General features: G+C 34.9%; 1 protein-coding gene and 1 long non-coding RNA gene across 2 annotated transcripts; one reads left to right on the top strand and one right to left on the bottom strand.

Moving 5' to 3' along the window:
• Positions 1-287: 287 nt before the first annotated feature.
• On the bottom strand, positions 288-2,832 carry LOC137839090 (uncharacterized). The gene is made up of 4 exons (XM_068648219.1): positions 2,779-2,832; positions 1,397-1,663; positions 1,056-1,133; positions 288-967 (listed from the first exon to the last, which is right to left on the bottom strand). Exons 1-4 carry the CDS (start codon positions 2,830-2,832, stop codon positions 869-871), a joined length of 498 nt encoding a protein of 165 aa, XP_068504320.1. The 3' UTR covers positions 288-868.
• A 9,329-nt stretch (positions 2,833-12,161) lies between these two features.
• Positions 12,162-16,131, top strand: LOC137806604 (uncharacterized). The gene is made up of 2 exons (XR_011080373.1): positions 12,162-12,289; positions 15,824-16,131. It is a non-coding gene; the product is annotated as an uncharacterized lncRNA (long non-coding RNA).
• The last annotated feature ends 4,056 nt before the right edge of the window (positions 16,132-20,187 follow it).

Genomic DNA, 20,187 nt, shown 5'->3' with positions numbered 1-20,187 from the left:
GGTTTTTATATGTAAATAGTGTCAGTTATAACTATCGCAATTTACATTCATTGACGAAGATTCTGCCGCCATAATATACGTAAATAGTGGTGTTTTTAACCGACGTAATTTTAATTCTGAATAAATAAAATTTAACCACCACTTTTTTATAATTTTGTTTATAATCTTTTTTATAATTTGTTTTATACAATTATAAAATTTAACAACCATTTTTTCATAATAAAATAAAATAATGTATAAAGTTATAATCATCCATTCATTTCATTGAAAATTAAAGCACACAATAATGTTCAAAAGTTTATATGTAATTGAAAATTAAAACACATAAAAAGTTCATACATCCCTAATCAAGTTTAAAATTACAACACATAATTGTTCAAAAGTTCATACATCCCTAATAAGTTTAAAATTAAAACACACATCCCTAATCAGTTTGCTTCCGCTTCCGGCACTTGATCCTATTACTTGATTAGGTGATGTGTGACCATCTGCATTGATGAGAAGCTTTTCATTGTGTAGATTCGGTGAAACAGCAATCTCGCACTTGGAACCATTGGAAAAATCCTCTTCCTCCTTAATCAGAGTCTCCCCAGGTTCAATTGGTTGAGGAGAACTTTCAGCATTCAAATTTTCACATGAAGCTTCGACTGATTTCCACTCCCCATCATGTTCCTCACTTTCTTTTTCTGTTGAGAAATTAGTGTGCTCATGGCAATCTCCATCATCCAATAAACATGTCCCATGTTTCAATTGTGGGGTTGAAGGAGCCGGATATTTATCACATGCAGATTGCTCTTTGTCATCATCACCAAACCTGGACACATTTTCTAAATCAATTGACATCGTCCTTTTATGAGTTTTATCTTGTTCATTGCTGTTTGGAGCTGCAGCCCGATTCTAAAGATTCTACAGATTCTTTGACAGGTTTTAGTGATTCAGACAGACCATTTGCCCCAGCATTAAAAGCCTGCATGAAATTTAACCACATTAAAAACTACTTTATTCATTGTATTCTAACAATAAATGTCATCATAATGTTGTCAATGCCGACAAACCTTGTGAACAACATGCTGCCAAATATTTTGGAGCTTGTCCTCAGATAGTGGTTTACTGAGGAACTCAACGGCCCCAAGCTTAAAAACAAGAATTGTAAGTAATTAAGAAGTATCATTGGTTAGAAAATTTAAAGCAAGCACAACACAGCCTTAAAGAAAACTTTTTTCTCATATTCCCATTGTCATGCTTCCTCGTAGATCATTCATCCATTTCAATTGTTTAAAGCTTAAAAGGAAGAAAAGAAGTCGTTATATCATACAAAACCAAAGCAAGCAACAATCACAACACAAGCAAAAGAGATAATGATTCATCGTTTATACTGAAAATAAAAGTTCATTACCTCCACTATGGCAACATGGAAGCCGTCAAGACTACTCCATATTGTTGACAAAGCTTCATTCTCGTCAAAGAAGATAGAAACTGTGCAGAAATTTTCAGGTTTACTTAAGAAACTAAAGGAATAATAAGAATGTACAAGGAAGGGTGTATTGAATGCTTTGAATTTAATGATAAGTAAATGATAGACTTGAAACAATGATAAGTAAAGCTCCTTGCCAAGTACTGCGTAGAAAATGAGCTTGGAGCAGATTATCAAGGCAGATTTAAACTAGTTGAATACTAATCCATCTAGCACATTTTAATAGGACACTGGGGCTTTGGTCCATGTTGATACCCTGTACTTCAGAGTATAACCTTTTATCCTTTTCAAGTTAGAAATTTGAATTGCTACGAAGGTTCGCAAAATAGATACATGTCACATGTGCTATATGAAGTTGAAATAAATTTCAAGTATACCTTCAGAGTGCAACACAATATTGCATCTGTGTCATTACGCTACTATTGTTTTCATGTACAGCATTTAATCTAGGAAATATTTCACAAGTAGATTATTGTCAAACCAAACTTGAACTTGACTAACAAAAGGCCCAAATACAAATCATTGAAACAGAGAGTACCTAAAAATTCACTTAAAAGATAAAAGAAATTATCATCATGTGTATGGCAAGAAGAAAAAAAATAGGAACCTAAAAGTATAATTTATAAGTTGCATAACCTCAATTAAATAAGGTACAAAGAAAATATTTCCTACACTCAGTTGCATAAATTATAAAGAAAATATGCCACAATATCGAAATATTATTTAATAAGCAAACTAAAGTAAGAAAGTGAAGACATTGCTCAACACTTGATTATATATTATACTAAGCATCCTAAACTATATAATAGTAGGAAAAAAAAAGTATCTCCTACATTACAAATATTTAGTAGCTTTCTTAAACATAACAAAATAATAGTGAAGACATAAAATTGTCTTCACGTGTAATTTTAGTCATTTTTAGTGTCAACCATATCCTAAGCACATAATAATAATATAATAATAATAATTTGAAGGATACCTCATGTATATATATCTAGTCATCCCATAAATGTATTGGTATAGGATGAAATGATACTTTGCCATTTTCTATAACGTTTCCAGTTTAATTTACCTGCCCTTTTGATGACCTTCTAAATTTATTTATAGATTAAGAATCAAATTACAGGTATGAACAAATTTTATTAATGATATACTAAAGTACGTTTTCCATGATCAAACTAAGTGTTCCTTACGAAGCAGTTTATTCAATATTCTTACTTCAGAAACTCTGAATAATAGAAGGTCAAAATATACATCCTACAATCATTTAAGAAAATCTCCATAATAATGGATAAAAATACTACCTCATCCGCAATCCTCTTTACTTTTGGAATGTTGGTGCTGAAAGTTTTTTGCATTGCAACCCCAACATCAAACCTTAAAGTATAGTTTGATGGTGCTAAATGGATGGGTCTCAATAGACTTGTTTTATCCAGTGGATAGACTTGTTTTATCCAGTCTTGCCACTGTTCAGCCTCATAATGGGTACGAGCTAAATATAAAAGTATTTGAGAGTCTCTGTTATGATAAAACTTCTGCAAGCAGTTTTAGTACTGCATATAATAAAAAAAATTCATCAGCATTTGATTATTGTCATAAAGACAAGGAACTCTTAAACAATAAAGAGATGGAATCTAAAGAAACGATAAGTTCACCATTTTCACAGCCAAAGCAAAATTCCCCTAAGAAAATGAAAATACAATTCAAATCACATTTGTATTGAACCTAACACAGTGAATTCATAAAGAAAAATTAAACTCATGATGCACTTAAATTGCAGCCGCTATCCCCATGGCACATCATGTGCAACATTGCTAATTTGGTAGAGCCTCAATTTCATTTCAATCAGGTAGTTACAAAAACTTAAAAATCTTATAATATATGAATAAAAAATGAAAAATATTAACAAGAAGCAAATAATCGAATTGAATATACAACAAAAAAACGAGACAATTACTGAACATAACGATTACAAAGAATACAAGGCATACTTGATCTTGGAAATGGAATGTGTGGAATGGATTAAGCGCGAAAGCAATGTCTTCATTTTACGATAATTAAAAATTGAGTTGACGCCTCAGCTCCTGGTACCAGTACATGTCCCTCATCACCTTCCTCATCTACGAAGGCTTCTCTCCTCCCACCATTGAGAAATCAGAAGCATCTTTAGCGTGGAACATAATCGTCTTATCGCTGTCATGCAGGTCCACAACTTCCTCATCATACTCGAATGATACCGTGCAAGCCGACGGCTGTTGCGACAATGACGATTGAAATCGTTGCGAGGATGCGTCCTTTAAGCCGGTAGCGATGGCGGACAAAACAAATGGCGATGTGTGAAGGGAAGGTTTCGCGGAGTGTTAGGTTTTGCGGAGAGTGAGGGTGAAGTGAGAGAGCGCGAGGGTGAAGATTTCGCGGGAGTGAACATTTCGCGAGAGTGAAGGTTTCATGACGGTGAAGGTTTCGCAGGGGTGAGGGTTATGTGTTTGTGGTAAGAGTGAGGGTTTTGAGCAGAGTGAAGAGTGAAGGGAAGAGTTTGAGGGTTTAAGCAGAGAAGAGTGGTGAGTGAAGGATTACATGAGAGTGAAGGGTTTCTGAAGAGTCAAGAGGGTATGAGGAGAGTGAGAGATTCTATTAGTGAAGAGGTTCCGAGACAAATTAATGAGGTTTTTGAAAAAAGAAATTAGAAAAGAGAAATTATATGGAGGAAAAGAAAAGGCGGGAAAGTGTGTATTTCAAAGAAAAATTGTGACGGTTCAAAATGACACTTTTTTAGGATAATTGTGGCGGTCATTAAAATGTCGTATTATACGGATATTTATGGCGGTTATTAATAACCGCCATATTAAAACTGCCATTATATACACAATTTTTTGTAGTGCACTTCACATTCTCCTTTTGAGGTTGTCTATGGGTTTAATCCCTTAACACCTCTTGATCTTCTTCCTATTCTTCCTATTCCCATACTTGATGATGTCTTGTGCAAAGATGGTAATGACAAAGCTTCTTTTATTAAAAAATTTCATAAAGACATCAAGTTGAGAATTGAGAAGAAGGTTGGCAAGTATGCTGAACTTGCCAACAAAAGGAGAAAAGCATTATTATTTGATGAAGGTGATTGGGTTTTGGCTTCATTTGAGGAAAGATCGTTTTCCTACTCAAAGGAAGTCCAAACTAATGCCTCGTGGTGATGGACCTTTCCAAGTCCTAAAGAGGATTAATGATAATGCTTATGAGTTAGATATGCCTGATACATACCTTGGTAGTCATACATTTAATATCAATGGTCTAACTCCTTTTTTTGTAGGTCTCCAGAATTCGTGGTCGAATTCTCTCCAACTCGGGGAGTATGATGGAGATCAAGATCAAGAAGAGGTAGAGGCCAAAGTTGAAGAGGCTCAAGAAGACATTAGCTTACCTCAAAGGCTTACAAGGAGCAAGTTTAAAGAATTAGGAAGTAGTGATAGAATGTTTTCTCTTTTTATAGTATCTTTTGTATAAAAAGTAGAATGTTTAAATATATAGTTTTTAGGAAGGTGCTTAGAGGGAAACATTAGATACCTCTTTTGTAAAGCATCTTTAGGCATTAGTTTAGAATTTTCTAGAAGGTGACTCTTCATGTCTCACTATAGGCGTTAGAAGTGAGTAGCATGAAAGGGACTTTTTGGTTAGCTTGTGGTGCAAGCTTTGTAAGCTTCATGACCGATCCTTGCTCCTATAAAAGGAGGGCTTAGGTCTTTCAAATAATAGAATTGATTTTTGAAGTAATGAAACTCTCCCAAATTGGTGATTGAGTGAGTGAGAATTTGCCTTCTCCTCTTCCTAGTCTCATCTTGAGTGCCTTGGTTCCTCAAGTGGCGGCAATTCACACTTCAAGTGGTGTGTTCATCAACCAAGTTCTTCAACCACATAAGTCTTCTCTATTTTCCATCTTTTTCTTTCATCTCCATGTCCATATGAACTCTTAAAACATGTCTTAGGTTCTTCCTTGCAATTATATTCGGTGCTTTAGCTTTATTTCATGTTTTGTTCGGTTCATCTTCTTCTTTGCTAAATATAATCGGTTCATCTTCCTTCTTTCTTGCTTTTGTTCGGTGCATTTTAATTGTTAGGCACTTTAATCGGTTCAATTGAATTCTTATGCATTTTAATCAGTTCAATTGACAAGAAATGGACTTCCATATGAGTTTTGGTGTGGTGGCTCAAGTTTTGGTGAGTTCTTGAATCAAGAACATTGATCCAATTCTAGAAAAGTGCCTATTCCCTTTCCAACTCAAGTTGATTCCATAAAATGTCAAAGAATCATCTACATCTTGCTATTGGAATCATATCATGCAGGCACGGGAATCCGAGCGAAATCGCTGGTGATGCGACAGTCGGAGCAAGGTCATGGCCCGAGCATCTTGCCGGAAAATGTTGTGAATGTGGGTGCAAGATGAGGAAGCGAACAGGGATCACCATCACGTAGATGCAAAATGAAAGGGTTGTGGGAAGTGGGAGAACCAAGCACCCATCCGCGGAGGTCTGTCAGAATAAGAGCAAGGTCCTCCCAAGCAAGGAACTCTTTATCCTTCAAATCTGGACCCCCTGCAACATCTATCACTGATGGGGATATAAACAAATTCAATGCTCATTTTCGGGATCCAGGTATTATGGAGGAACCAAATTTTTTATGGGAGCTGGGCAAAAATATGGGTGTAGCGTGCCGAGGAGTCGAAGAAGAGGTGGTGCAGGAATACCTAAGTATGGAAGCGAGAGATGATGAGTTTGTGAAGAAACTAGAGGAGGGTGTTAGAAATGGTTATCTACGTTGATTGTCAGCTTGAATATTAGAGGTTTGGGGGGAGGGACTAAATCCAGATACATGAGGCATTTAATTGCAAGGGAGGGAGCATAATTTGTATGTTTGCAAGAAACGAAAACAACGGTTTTCACCGATGCTAGATGCTATTCCTTGTGGGGGGATAATAAAATAGGTTGGATTCATAATGAAGGTGATAATGGAGGAGGTAGCATGCTGTCCATGTGGCATAAAGAAGCCTTCTGTTATGAGAGTCATGTCATGGGCAAGGGTTTCATTGTTGTGGCTGGCCAGCACCTTAAAACTACTCATAGGTGTGTTATTGTGAATGTCTACTCTGCTTGTGCCTTAAGGGATAAGAAGCAACTCTGGGAGGAGATCACCAACATTAAAGCGGTATCTCAGGTTTCGATTTGGAGTATTTGTGGGGACTTTAATGCCATTAGAAGTAGAAGGGAAAGAAAAGGTGCAAGTAGCAGGAGTGATACGTCAAGTGGCTACTCATCTGAGATCGACGGTTTCAATAGGTTCATAGAATCAAATCTGCTACTGGATCTGCCCATAGTAGGTAAGAAATATACGTGGTTCAAGGCAAATGGGTCGGCCAAGAGTAGGCTTGATAGAAGTCTTGTCTCTGAAGAGTGGTTGAACATTTGGCCAATGTGCAAACAGTATGTCCAGTGGAGGGAAGTATTTGATCATTGTGCTTTAGTGGTGAAGACTCTGGATAAAGACTGGGGTCCCAAACTGTTCCGTACCATTGATGCCTGGCATATGGAAAGGGGGTTTTCTGAGATGGTGAAGGAAAAGTGGAAATCCTTTTCAGTACAAGGGGATGGTATCACGAACCTCAAGGATAAGTTGAAAATGTTAAAAGGAGAATTAAAGATCTGGAATAAAGAAGTGTATGGTAACTTGTACACCACTAAGGAGTGTATCTTGCGTGATATTGAGTCTTTTGATAGACAAGACTTGAATGGAGGGCAGGATGACAGAGGAAGGATGGAAAGAATGGAGTTATTGAATTGTTTAAAGGAGGTTGACAGGAAAATAGACTCCTTTATCTGCCAGAAAGCAAGAGTAAGTTGGTTCAAGTATGGGGACTCGAGCACCAAGTTCTACCATTCGTCTCTTAGATGGAGAAGAAGGAGGAATGAAGTGAAGGGTGTAGTGGTTGGGGATCAGTGGTGCGAGGAACCGTGCACGGTTCGAGCTGAAGCAAAAAAGGTGTTTGAGAATAGGTTCAAAGCAACTAGAGATTTTGGGGTAAGGCTTGACGAAGTAGAGTTTAGAACTCTATCTCCAGAAGACAATGAGTGCCTCATTGCTTCTTTCAGAGTGGAGGAAGTCAAGGAAGTGGTGTGGCAGTGTGAAGGAGCAAAGAGCCCAGGACCTGATGGGTTCAACTTTAATTTTATCAGGAAAAGATGGGAGTTCATAAAAGAGGACATCGTCAATGTTATGGCCTTGTTTCATGATATAGGTGTTGTCCCTAAGGGATGCAATGCATCTTTCGTAGCATTGATCCCAAAGGTTAAAGACCCATCTAAGTTGGAGCAGTATCGGCCTATCTCATTAGTAGGAGTTATCTACAAAGTAATTGCAAAAGTGCTAGCTGGAAGAATAAAAAAAGTGATCAACTCTGTAGTTGAAGAAAGCCAATCTGCATTCCTAAAAGGAAGTGGAATACTAGATAGTGTGCTTATGGCGAATGAAGCTTTAGAGGATCTCAAAAGGGGTGGGAAGAGTGGCTTATGCTTGAAGGTGGACTTTGAAAAAGCCTATGATTCGGTCAGGTGGGATTTTCTTTATGATATGCTTTACAAGTTGGGGTTTCATAATAAGTGGATAATGTGGATGCGAGGATGTATGGAATCGTCTACAGTCTCTGTGCTAGTGAATGGGAGCCCAACAGAGGAGTTCAAGCCAACAAAAGGATTAAGGCAAGGTGACCCATTGGCACCTTTCCTCTTTATTGTGGTTGCAGAAGGGCTAGCTGGGCTAGTAAGGCAAGCAACTAAGGCCAGTATGTTGTCAGGGGTTAAGATTGGTAGAGGGGAGGTAGAACTGTGTATCCTGCAATTTGCAGATGATACCCTTTTTCTATGTGAGGAGTCACATAGTAATGTGGTAACCTTGAAGGCGATTCTAAGGGGGTTCGAGATAGCTTCAGGCCTTAAGGTAAACTTTCACAAGTCTAAGATTTCTGGAGTAAACGTTGGTGGAAATGCTGTGGCAAGTTATGCAAAGATGATGAATTGTGCTCAGATGAAAGTCCCCTTCAAGTATCTAGGCTTAGAAGTGGGAGGAAATCCAAGGACGGTTAAGTTCTGGGTGCTTGTTCTAACCAAACTGAAAGCTAGACTCAATGGTTGGAGAGGAAGATTCTTATCTCTGGCAGGGAGAATATCTCTTGTCAAAACAGTTATCTCCTCGGTCCCGCTATACTACCTATCCATTTTTAAAGCACCAGAGTCAATATATAAGAACATAATCAGTATCCAACGGAGGTTCCTATGGGGGTGGGGTAAGGAGAAGAGACCGATACAATGGGTTAGCTGGGAAGATGTATGTAAGTCGAAAGAGGATGGTGGCTTGGGGATCAGAGATATTCGCAAATTCAACCTTGCCCTCTTGGCCAAATGGAGATGGAGGTTAGTGTCAAATGAGGAAGGAAGGTGGAAGGACTTGCTGGCTTCAAAATATGGAATGGTCACAGAAGGATTGCGTATCCCAGTGAAAACACGGTCTTGGTGGTGGAGAGACCTCCAAAAAGTATGTAAAGAGGGAGGAGGTGAAGGATGGTTCCAGCAACATATTGCTTGGAAACTTGGAGGCGACGATAAAGTGAAATTCTGGGAGGATGTGTGGATAGGAAACAACAATCTTCAGTCCCTCTACCCTAGGCTGTTCACTCTGTCCTTGAACCCGGGTCTAAAGGTGAATGAGGTAAGAGAATGGGTATATGCAGAATGGCAGTGGAACTTGAGATGAAGGAGGGATAGATTTGAATGGGAATCCTTGTTGGAAACTAATCTCTTACACTACAAATCCCAGGTAAGGCTGTCAAAAGAACAGAGAGATGTACTGACGTGGGGGGGGGGGGGGGGGGGGGCGAAGAAGCAGGGTCCTATACTGTTAGTTTAGCATATGAATTTCTAGCGAAGAGGGCCAACAACCCCCATCAGGATGTGTTCAAGCCCCTTTGGAAATTAAAAGTGTTTCCTAATATTATTATCACAGCTTGGAGGGTTCTCCTTGGTAGAGTGCCAACTAAAACGTGTCTGAGAAGGAGAGGGGTAATGCTAAACACAGTTTTGTGTGCTTTCTGCCAAACGAAGGAGGAATCTTGCCAACATATCTTCATTGAATGCCCTTTCGCCCAAAGGGTGTGGACGCTATGCTTTAAGTGGATAGGAATTACGTTTGTACAACACAATGAGCTATCAAAACACTTTGAAAGCTTCTTTTTGCCACACCTGAATAGCAAGCAAAATCTTTTGTGGAAAGGAGTATGGGCTACCATAGTGAGGTGTATTTGGGACCATAGGAACTTGATAGTTTTCAAACAAGGTGTTGTAGATGGGGAAGAGATTTTCATGATGGTCCAGCTCAAGTCTTGGCAATGGTTGAAGCACAAAAGTCACTCTTTTAATTACACTCTTGCTGACTGGATTCTCAATCCAATTATCTGTATTAGAAGTTCAAAGTGAGTGGTTGCTGGTAAGCGGTTTTAGAGGTTCAGTTATCAGAATCAGCTAGCTGGAGTGCTGGACGATAGCTGAGCTCTTGAAGGCGAGCTCTCTGTCTGATATATTGGAATTCCTCCAGTTAAAAGGGGTGATGTGGTGAGGATGTAAAGGTTTTTTTCAACTTTTTTCTCTTGTGAGAAGGTTGTGATGAAGCTGGAGTAGTTGGGCACGAACAGAACATGCCCCTGAGGCTTTTGAGGGATTGACTCTAGTTGTACAGTGGAGGGCCACTTTCAAATTTTCAACCCTGTTATTGTGCAGGTAGCTGGTGCTGTTGATTCACAGGTCAAGAGGTGCAGATCACTTTTCTAAGCACTTATCTTTTTTGGTGCCACGGAGGAGTACCTTTTGCAGGGTTGTTGTGTGCCTTGCCAAAGGCTACTGAGGGGAAGGTGTTTGCTCTGAGCCGTGGCTGCTGGAGGTCAAATACACTCATACCAGTTTCACTGGTCTCTAAGGACTGGATTCTAAATCCACTAATTTGCTGTAGAAGCTTCAAGTAATAGGATGTTGGCGGGTGATTAAATGTGAATTCAGAACTGGAAGGATACATTACCAATATTAGGGGGAGCTTAATGCTGATGTACTTTTAAGGGGTGAAAGGCGTGGCTAGGTGTTGCCACGCAGACCAACTAAAAGGATTTGAAGGTAATGGAAAAGGTGGGGTGCAGGTGGTTTTTCAATTGGGAATGTATTGTTCTAGCTGGAGTATGGACATATTTTATTTTGAAGCAGGAGAGTTTTTTGGTAATGACTATTTGGAATCTGTAGTGGATTGCTTAGGATTTGAGCTCTACTATGTAGAGGCTAGAAGGTTTTGTTTATGACTGTAATAAAGGAAGGTGAAGTGGTAGTGCGGAAGATTATCAGATACTGCCTTGTATTTCTAAATAAAAAAGGTGTTGGCAACGTTGGAGTGAGCTTCTGTTTATGCTAAGGTGTCTGATTTAAAGTTGGCTAGGGGCTTATATATGCTATGGTAAGGTCTGATTGGTGCTACCAATGATTGTGCTAATTGACAAGTTTTCTGCATAACTTGGAATGCTATATATCTTTAATATGGTTGCTGCCACAGTCATTTTAATTTGTTAGGGGATGCTGGTGTGCCCTTCGGTGCAGTCCTTAGTGGCTGCAGCTACATGATGTACTCCTCCTTTTTCCAAGGCTACATTGTAGGAAGGGGTGCAGTTTTTTTGTGATTTTTTGTAAGTGCTGGTGTAGAATCTGTAACCAGATTGTTGTTATGGTGCAGATTATACCACATAATGGTTGTTTCTTGTTCTAGACCACAAGGGGGAGTATCTTGTGGGTTTGTATATGGATTAGGATACCCTTAAGTATATCTGTTATTTAATTTATTCATTGCTGATAAAAAAAAAGGTAAGAGTTAAATGGATAAAAAAAATACAGGTGTTTGAGTTGGATAAATTTAGGTTAACTCATTACCCACTAACAAAATATCGGGTTGGGTTATGTTATGCTTTTATAATTTTATATATTAAACCTAATCCAACTCAATTTACTCTTGAACAGATTAGATTAGGTTGAGTCAATTGAGTTAAAATTTTGGAAACTTTTTTTTCTTTTGTTAAAAGTTATAATTTATAAGTTTAACCTAATTAAAAAATAGTATAATTTTTATAAAAGTTAATTCAAGATGTCAAAAAATGCCAAGAAAGCTAATAAGCCAAGTCATATAATTTATTCTATGCATAACACAATTAATTGATAACACAAATTAAGAATGGTTATCGAGTTGGATTTAAAGTTACATATTAAACTCATCATCAAACTTATATAACAGTAAGTCAGTTTGAGTTTAGTTCAAGACTGATCCAATCATAAATGAAACACCATTCAATCTAATTGAATTGGATTAAGTAAATCATCGTTTAATCCGACCAAGTAATCTTCTATATAAGATGAAAGAAAAAATGTTAGAAGAAGAAAGAAAAAATATTGGCACACCAATCTAGTCCATTTTCTGGTCTAGGTACAGGATTCACAATTGTGCTAATTAAAAAATTTCGATTAATAGCTGGAACTGGTCAATGACAAAAATTACGAACACTTGGTATATATTCAATGAAAACACGTGACGTAGGTTTCCTCAACATTGAGCAAAAGGGCCAAAATAAGCAACTGGTGTTCCCCAGAGTTCCCCTGACCACTTCAATATGATGGATTTCATCACTTTTTTTAGTCAGAATCTCTATTAATTCCTCCCCATTGAAGTGTTTGGAGGAACTCCCGGAATCACTGGTGAACACTCAAAAAGCTAAGTTTATGATTATTTTCTTTCCCAAGTTATTTATAATAGCTATCTTCATTAATTATGTTGAGAGGCTCAGAGTTATTATGGCTAGTTCTAGAGCGTGTTGAACTATAGCAGTACTTGCTTTCGCTGTGTTTTGACAAATAGTCATAGCTTATTTTTCTTCCCCTCTTGTTTGTGATGAAAAAGAAGCTTAGCACAAGTTAAATGTGTTTTAAATTAGGGCTTCCTTAGCCATGTGATTTTCTCGGTGGTTCTTTTGATGAAAATTGGGATGAATTTGGAGATGGAAGTATAGACTTTAATTTCCTCGAACCTATTATCACAATGATATTAGAAGGATTTATGAGAAATTTCAGATTTTTTATATCACTTACAAGTTTTCTTCATTATTAAAAGTTTTTCATTTGCATAAAGTATGTTATTTTTCATGTCTTGTTTCTTTTCACTCTCCATCCACTTGTTGAGCTCTTTTTGTCCTAATAGTGGATGACTGCAGAAGATATTTGAACACTCAAAATTATTAATTACAGGTAGTTGATGAGGATATTAAATCTGTATTAATTAAACTCACTTGTTTATTTATTACCTATTTATACTATCACTACAATAAAACTATTAGATAAAAACCAATTTTATAAACCAAAATAATTAATTACTATAATGACTAAATTAAAAATAATTTTAGAGATTATAATTTCTTTTTTTTTCTAAATTAGTTTCTATTATTGTTAAATGATTTCTAATTAGCTACCAAGTCAAATTTAGAATCTAAATAATTGGTAGTAAAAATCTTGGTGGCTAATTAGATACTAATTTAAAAACTATTTAACCATAATAAAAACTAATTTAAAAATCAAAATTTTTTTAGTCTCTAAAATGGTTTCTAATTTAATCATTATATATAATAACTAATTATTAATTTTTTTCTAAATTTAGTTTCTATTTCATTATTTTCTTGTAGTGTATTAAATGATGGATTTGGATAGTGATGAAGAATACTCTATGAGCTCATGTTTAGAGGAGATAATATTTGATTATGTTATAATTTTTATACTTAATTTACTTAAGTATTCTTTGTACTGTAACTTTGTTGATATGCTGGATCAATATTTAATTACCATTTTGTTGTCTAAAGTATGACTAAAAGATCCAGCAATGTTTCTGGCTTTCAAGGGCAAGATGGAAGTCGATATAGTAAAAAGGGGTTTTAACTATTTGGTAGCGTCATGAGGAAGCATTGGAAGATGCATTTAATGTTGGATTAGAACATTAATGTCAAATGTACGTCTTGGTTAGGTGGATTAGTAAATTAAAAAAATTCAAAACTTTGCTGCAAGGTTTAAAGGACTTTACAACCTGTGATAATTTAAAAGAAATTGCTATAATTAATATAATTTTTTCTTAAAGTGCAAAATTGTTCAATGCAATAAAACAATGATAATCAATATTTTATTTTAAATTCACCATATTTAATATTTATGTTACCAATGATTTTTTATTCTTATGCATGGAGAAAGATGATATGAAAACTTTAGGATAACATTTTATGGATCACGGACCATAGCATCACGGATGATGGTGATGGTGATGGTATGAAAACCTTAGGATAACATTTTATGGATCACGGATGATAGCATCACGGATGATGGTGATGGTGATGGTGAAGTAACTTCTAGATTTTAATAAGATATATACTGGACAATCTTTAAAAAATAGGTGAAACTCAAATATAAAAATAAAATTTTACTATGTTTTAATGTTTTGTCAAAGATATTTAACCATTTTAAAGATGTTTTGTTGTTGCAAAAATAATAGACTATGTTAGGTTTAGACCTCAATTTGGACTGTGTACTTTAAAAAACTTATGAGAGTCTAAGGTAGAATGATAACAAGTTGAGTTTGAATGTCTTAAAAATCCAAAAATAAGAAAATAAAGGAGGAAAAGTGGAAGAATTCAAAAATATTCATTAGACAATAGGATGGACAAAGAGTCTCAGTGTTATAATTGCTACAAGAGTGGTTGCCAAAAAAAATATTGCTCGAAAAAGAATAGAAATGAGAAGGGGAAAAGTTCTCATTTTCAAAGAGAATTTATGAACGTTGTTGTTGTGTCTTATGGTTATGAGTCCACTTGAGAGTTGGTGGCATTTCTCTATGTCATGGACACAATTTGCACTTATCACACACTATAAGAAAATCATTAAATGTCAATTAAATTAGAGATAAAAATAATTAATCATTATATTAACTAAGTTAGATACTATTTTATAAATTACAAAACTATTGATATCTAAAATAGTTTTTATTATTAATAAAAATTATAAAGTAGTTTCCAAATTGGTATCTAACATTAACTACTAACTACTTTAGATTATACTACTTTAAACTGGTCACTATCTTGTGTCAACTAGAGATTCATTTTACTCCTTTTGTGTTTGGACAATCATTATCCATTTAATAGAGTTCATATAGTAAGGGGAATTAGAATATGCGACCATGTGTTTTTACAGTGGCTAGTTGAGCAATAAATGAAGATATTGAATCGGTATGTAAAGAATCCATATGATGTAGAAGTATCTAATATTGAGAGGTACATTTGAGGAAGAAATTGAGTTTTCTACAAAGTATATGTCAGAGGTAGAAGTTGTAGGGGTTCCAAAGTCTCGACATAAAGGAAGGAAGGCAAAGGCACACAAGGTATAAAGGTGGTTAAAAAATATCAACATGAAGTTCTCCAAGGACATTTGTATATATTAAACAATACTAATGACATTCTTACTTACATAGATGCACACAAAGTGTTCTTCAAGTCAATAAACCCTCGTGCAAATGAAAAGTGGTTGTTAATTGAGCATAACAAAACCTTTTTAAAATGGTTTAAAGACAAAATTGATTAAGAAGATTGTGATGAGGAATTAAAATGGTTAACATGAGGACATAACTTTGATGGCATGTCATGGATATTAAAATGTTGTCTTTTTATACAAAGATAGAAGATAAAAAAAGTACTATGTAGAATAACAGTGTCACCCTTGAGGTAGAGTCTATGCAGTTTGCTAGTTCAAAGAAATCTAGGAGTCATTGAAGAAATCTAGGAGGTTGACTACGTCAAATTTAGAATGCCTGTATTTAAATGTAAATAAGTTGATAGTAACACAAGAGTGCATGTTGATGACTTACCAAGTAAAATAGGTATTTTATGTGAAATATCATTCTAATGAAAGAAGGTTAGATGTCCTCCAAGAAAGGATTGAACATGATGCTCATGACCATGATGACTCAAGACTCCAAGCTATAAAAAAATTTTCATTCATAAGATGAATACCTCCTTTGAATGAAGAAGATGATGATGAAGTACATGCTACACGTAATGATCATAATGAGGGAATACGGGAGAACATTATGAAACTTCCACAATAGAAATAAGTTATGTTCATTTTTTAGTTTTTCATTTTAATATTAACAATGATTTTGTTTAATTTTAATATCACGCTTGAAGATATTTTTCTATTTTACAGTTCAAATGGCTTAGACATTGAAGACGATTACAGAAGCAACACGATTGTGACATCTAGCTATTAGGCGCCTGGATAATGCTAGAGTTCCAATTAACATAAACCCTCAATCTAGCAGATCTCCATGCCCTAATCATGTTCAATTTGTTAGTTATTTAGGTGTCTTAGCTCGACCTAAAGGTGTCTATTTTGGTACCTAACTGGGATCATATGATGAAATATTTGTGTAAGTTATTTATTCAAAGGTTATGCAATTTTAGTATTGAAAATGTGTAATGTTTAATGATTTATAATGAACTAAATTTATTTTATTTTGTAGACAAACTTTGAGTTTAAGAGTTTTAATTTCATTCGGAACAAGATGTTGTCATCAATAGCTAAAAAATGAAAGCAATTCAAGATGAATTTGACAAGTTTTAATATTTATGACGAATACAAAAACATGTTCCCTTGTGAGAAATATGGTATACACGATGAAACATGACAAGTATTTATTTAGATTCGATACGATCTTCCATGGTAGGTTTGTTTATGTTTCATATTACACTTTATTGAATCATATAATGAAATTTATCATTTATTTGTATTATTTATGTACCATAAAAGTGGAAGAAAGCTCAAGACATTCAACAGAAGAATACTACCCACATCGTTTGTCTCGGGGATCATATGATTTGTTGGGAAAAAATAATGGAAGATAAGATAAAGAGCCTGAAAGAGACATATTCTTTTGAAGGAGTTCTTTCTCCTTCATCCCTTCCTAGTCGACATGAAAAATCGCAGTTGGCTTAAACTAAAGCAATAGGACAAATGACATCTAAGAAATCACTAGAGAGTGCTTAACAAATTGTAAGTTGATAAGATTTTGATAATTATATCTTATATTTTTTGCATTACATATTTAATGAAAATAACATATTGTGTTATTATTTTGAGGATGCCCTAATTGAGGAAAGCTAACAAAAACTTCTTGTTTCTTAGGGTCATCTTGACATATTGACCACTACTATTGGTACTAAAAAGCAGTTTGATCGAGTGCGTATTGCTAGTTTTAGTGTGGGTGTGCATCAATATCTTTACAATGCTTTTGTAGGATCTAAGTCGAGAGATGATGGATAAACTAGCTGCACAATTGACACAAAGATTAATACAACAATTAACTAAGTAAAGAAAACCATAAGTAACTAATGAGTTGAGACATGAGTTCAACCAATGCTTGGATTCCATGGGCATCTCCTAACAACATAATATGATCCAACTAGATGTACTTTCAATTCATGTTCGTGTTAGAAAAAAAAATTACTTATGTTGTTAAAGACTTAAAAGAGGAGGAAACACACATTAATATCTCATATCGACGTAGGTTGTTTGTTGGAGAAGATCCTCATCGTCTGGTAGCCACTGGGAGATTGTATCCAAGAGGGTTAACCATACATATTGTGCTTATGCATGATGATTCCAATAGAGTGGTGGTTGAAGAAGTTAGATATGCGAGTGTTTTAGTTCTAGTGCCCATAATAGAGGTTCATTTAGTGGGAAAGGCACTTGGAACCTTCCTTGCATGACCTACACATATAATTAAGGTCATTTCAAAAAATAATCAGGTATATTTCATAAATTTCTTTTCATGTTATTTAAATTGATGCATAATGTTTTTTATTATGTTTTACAAGACCTTAGAAGGAGACAAAAGACCCCAGTTGCATATGATTTTAGCCTTTATCCTCAACCAAAAGTCCACCAAAATATAATCCAATTGAGGATTTAGTCAAGGTTTCACATGATTTGTTTCAGACATCTTGTGTCATTCCTTGGGATGTAACAATATTTGATGTACATCATTGTACATAAACATGCAAGATGTCTTTGAAATCATTCAGGGTAATTAAATGGTGAATATTACAGTCATTCAACTATGGATGATGTGCGTACAATTTAAATATATATATATATATATATATTACTTATTTAACTTATGTTTCATGAGATCAACCATTGCCATTGTTATTTGTATTAACAATGTAGGTATATAAATCAATTAATTTTCAACACTAAGAATGCTGAAATCTCTTATTTTCTTTAGCCTCAATCTATACAAATGTTTGGGAATACAAAAAAAGAATATCAGACTTACATTCAACGGTGGTTTAATGAATCCGGAATGAAGATTTACACAACCCATTTTATTAATGTGTAAGTAAAACTCACTACATGTGGATGTTACATAATTAATATAACATCTCTAATCAATTATTTTTGTTTAGGTCTCATTGACAATTGATGCTTATTTGTCATGCTAACAATACCGCCATGTGGTTTTGCTCATTACATAGAAAGCCAAGTGCAAATATGAAAGTTATAGTATATGGGTATGTTTTAACACTACTATAGATAAGGCTTTTAACAATGGTTAAAAAGGTTTTAAAAAACGATTCTAGAACCATCATTTTCAACATATCGTTGTAAGTTGTGCAGTTCAACAACGACTTGGGCCGTCGTCATTTGAAAGAATTTTAACGATGATTTTAATACAAATTATCTTCGTATGTGGATGATTTAATGAACAAAAGTTGTAAGGGTGGTAGGATCGATAAGGGGTGGGAGGCAACAAATGGACTGGTGAAGGGGCACGAGAATGCGATGGTAGTAAGACTCAACAAACACAAAACCATGAATTTGGGTGGCTTGAGAGCATTGGTGCAAGATGAACAAACCTAAATAATTACAATTTGGTCGACGATAGTGACAGAGGTGTGCATTGGGGAAGAACTGGAGAAAAAAGTGAAGGCGGTGAAGAAAATGGTCACATTTGGGTTTATAGGTGCACAAACGACAACAACTATGTATGTAACTGTCATTAATTCCTCCTTTCGCAACTTTTAATGACGATTCCTGAAACTAATCGTTGTTGTTTTCCAAATTTTGATTTTTCTATGATGGTTCTAGCCTAACCATTGTTAAAAAGTTCAATTTATTTACAAAAATTAAAACCATTTTTTTACGACAATGACTACTTAACAATTGTTAATTGCAGTCGTTAAAATCAAATTTTGTAATAGTGTAATTACGAAATAACAAGTTGTAGTTCATATAATGCATTGTAAATAATAACTTTTATTTTAGTGTTATTAATGTATATAATGTCTTAGGTGGTAAATCTAGTTCATCGTCACATAATCTACGTTGAATTATCCTAAGGTATTTATTTCTTCATTGAAACTATTAAAGTCATTATTTTTACTTTATAAACAAACTTAGTTTAATTTCATATACTATTACAAAAGATAAGGAAATTAATTTTGAACGTGGTTATTATGTCATGCATTAGATATGGACCATAACTCATGACAATATTATTGATTCTTAGAAACAGTTATTAAAACACCTTAAATACTCTGAAAAAGTCTATTAAGGGTTTCTTATATGTTATTTTGAGAAGAAACTAATTCTTTTAAATAATTGCAACATATTACATTCGTTCGATGTAAGAGCGAACATATTACATTAATTATTTAACAAGTATCTACAAAACTAGCCTTTTGAATGTGGATCTATTTAGTAAAATAATCACATATCCCATTCAATGCACTTTTAAAAACAACTCATTATTTACGAGATGATTTTTCTTTATTTTCAAAAACTTGCTTAAGTGTGCAAGAGAAACCTAGGATTACAAAATAAATTGCCATTTTTTCATATAACTTTCTACCATTTGATTGCCAGTGTATGTTTGCTCAATTTATTTTTGTATGATAAAAAGTTTCAAAAGCATATTATTAAAATTAATATATTGGTATATATCTCAAAAAATTGGTGAAATGTGTTGATGTGTGTTGATTTTCAATTACACATGTTTTTATAGTTTGCAATTGGATTAAAAAATTTAATTAGCAAGATAAGGTAATAACTCAGTCAAGATTGTCACTGGACATGAACTTCACCAAGTGGTTAAGTAAGTGTGAAGGTTCCCTTCAAAGGACAAAGAGAAAAAGACACACTCAATGAATTAGTGAACACGAAATTAAACATGAGAGTTGATAGAGAATTTGCGGAAAATGGAAGATAATTGAAAGAGATAAAAGAGAAGGAATCTTAGGCGGATGAAGCATTCATGGAGGTGGAAAGGTGGGAGGAATCATGCCACTTGAGGGAGGAGAGCTGCAAGATGAGTGAGGAAGGGAGTCGTCATTTGCAACATTCTCTGTCTAGATATGACTCAGAGGAAATTTACAACACTCGGAAATTCACTTAAACAGAGTTTCTTTACTTCCAATTCAATGTGATTTACAAGAGAGCAAGACACTCTATTTATAGTCTAAGGTGTCTTGGGGATTAAGAGAAGCACATGGGAAGGGGGCATGAATGTG

Source organism: Phaseolus vulgaris, chromosome 3 (assembly GCF_000499845.2).
Source record: "Phaseolus vulgaris cultivar G19833 chromosome 3, P. vulgaris v2.0, whole genome shotgun sequence".
NCBI classification, from domain to species: Eukaryota; Viridiplantae; Streptophyta; class Magnoliopsida; order Fabales; family Fabaceae; genus Phaseolus; species Phaseolus vulgaris.
The sequence above is the reverse complement of the archived record's forward strand: the minus strand, read 5'-3'. Positions and strand labels throughout refer to the sequence as shown.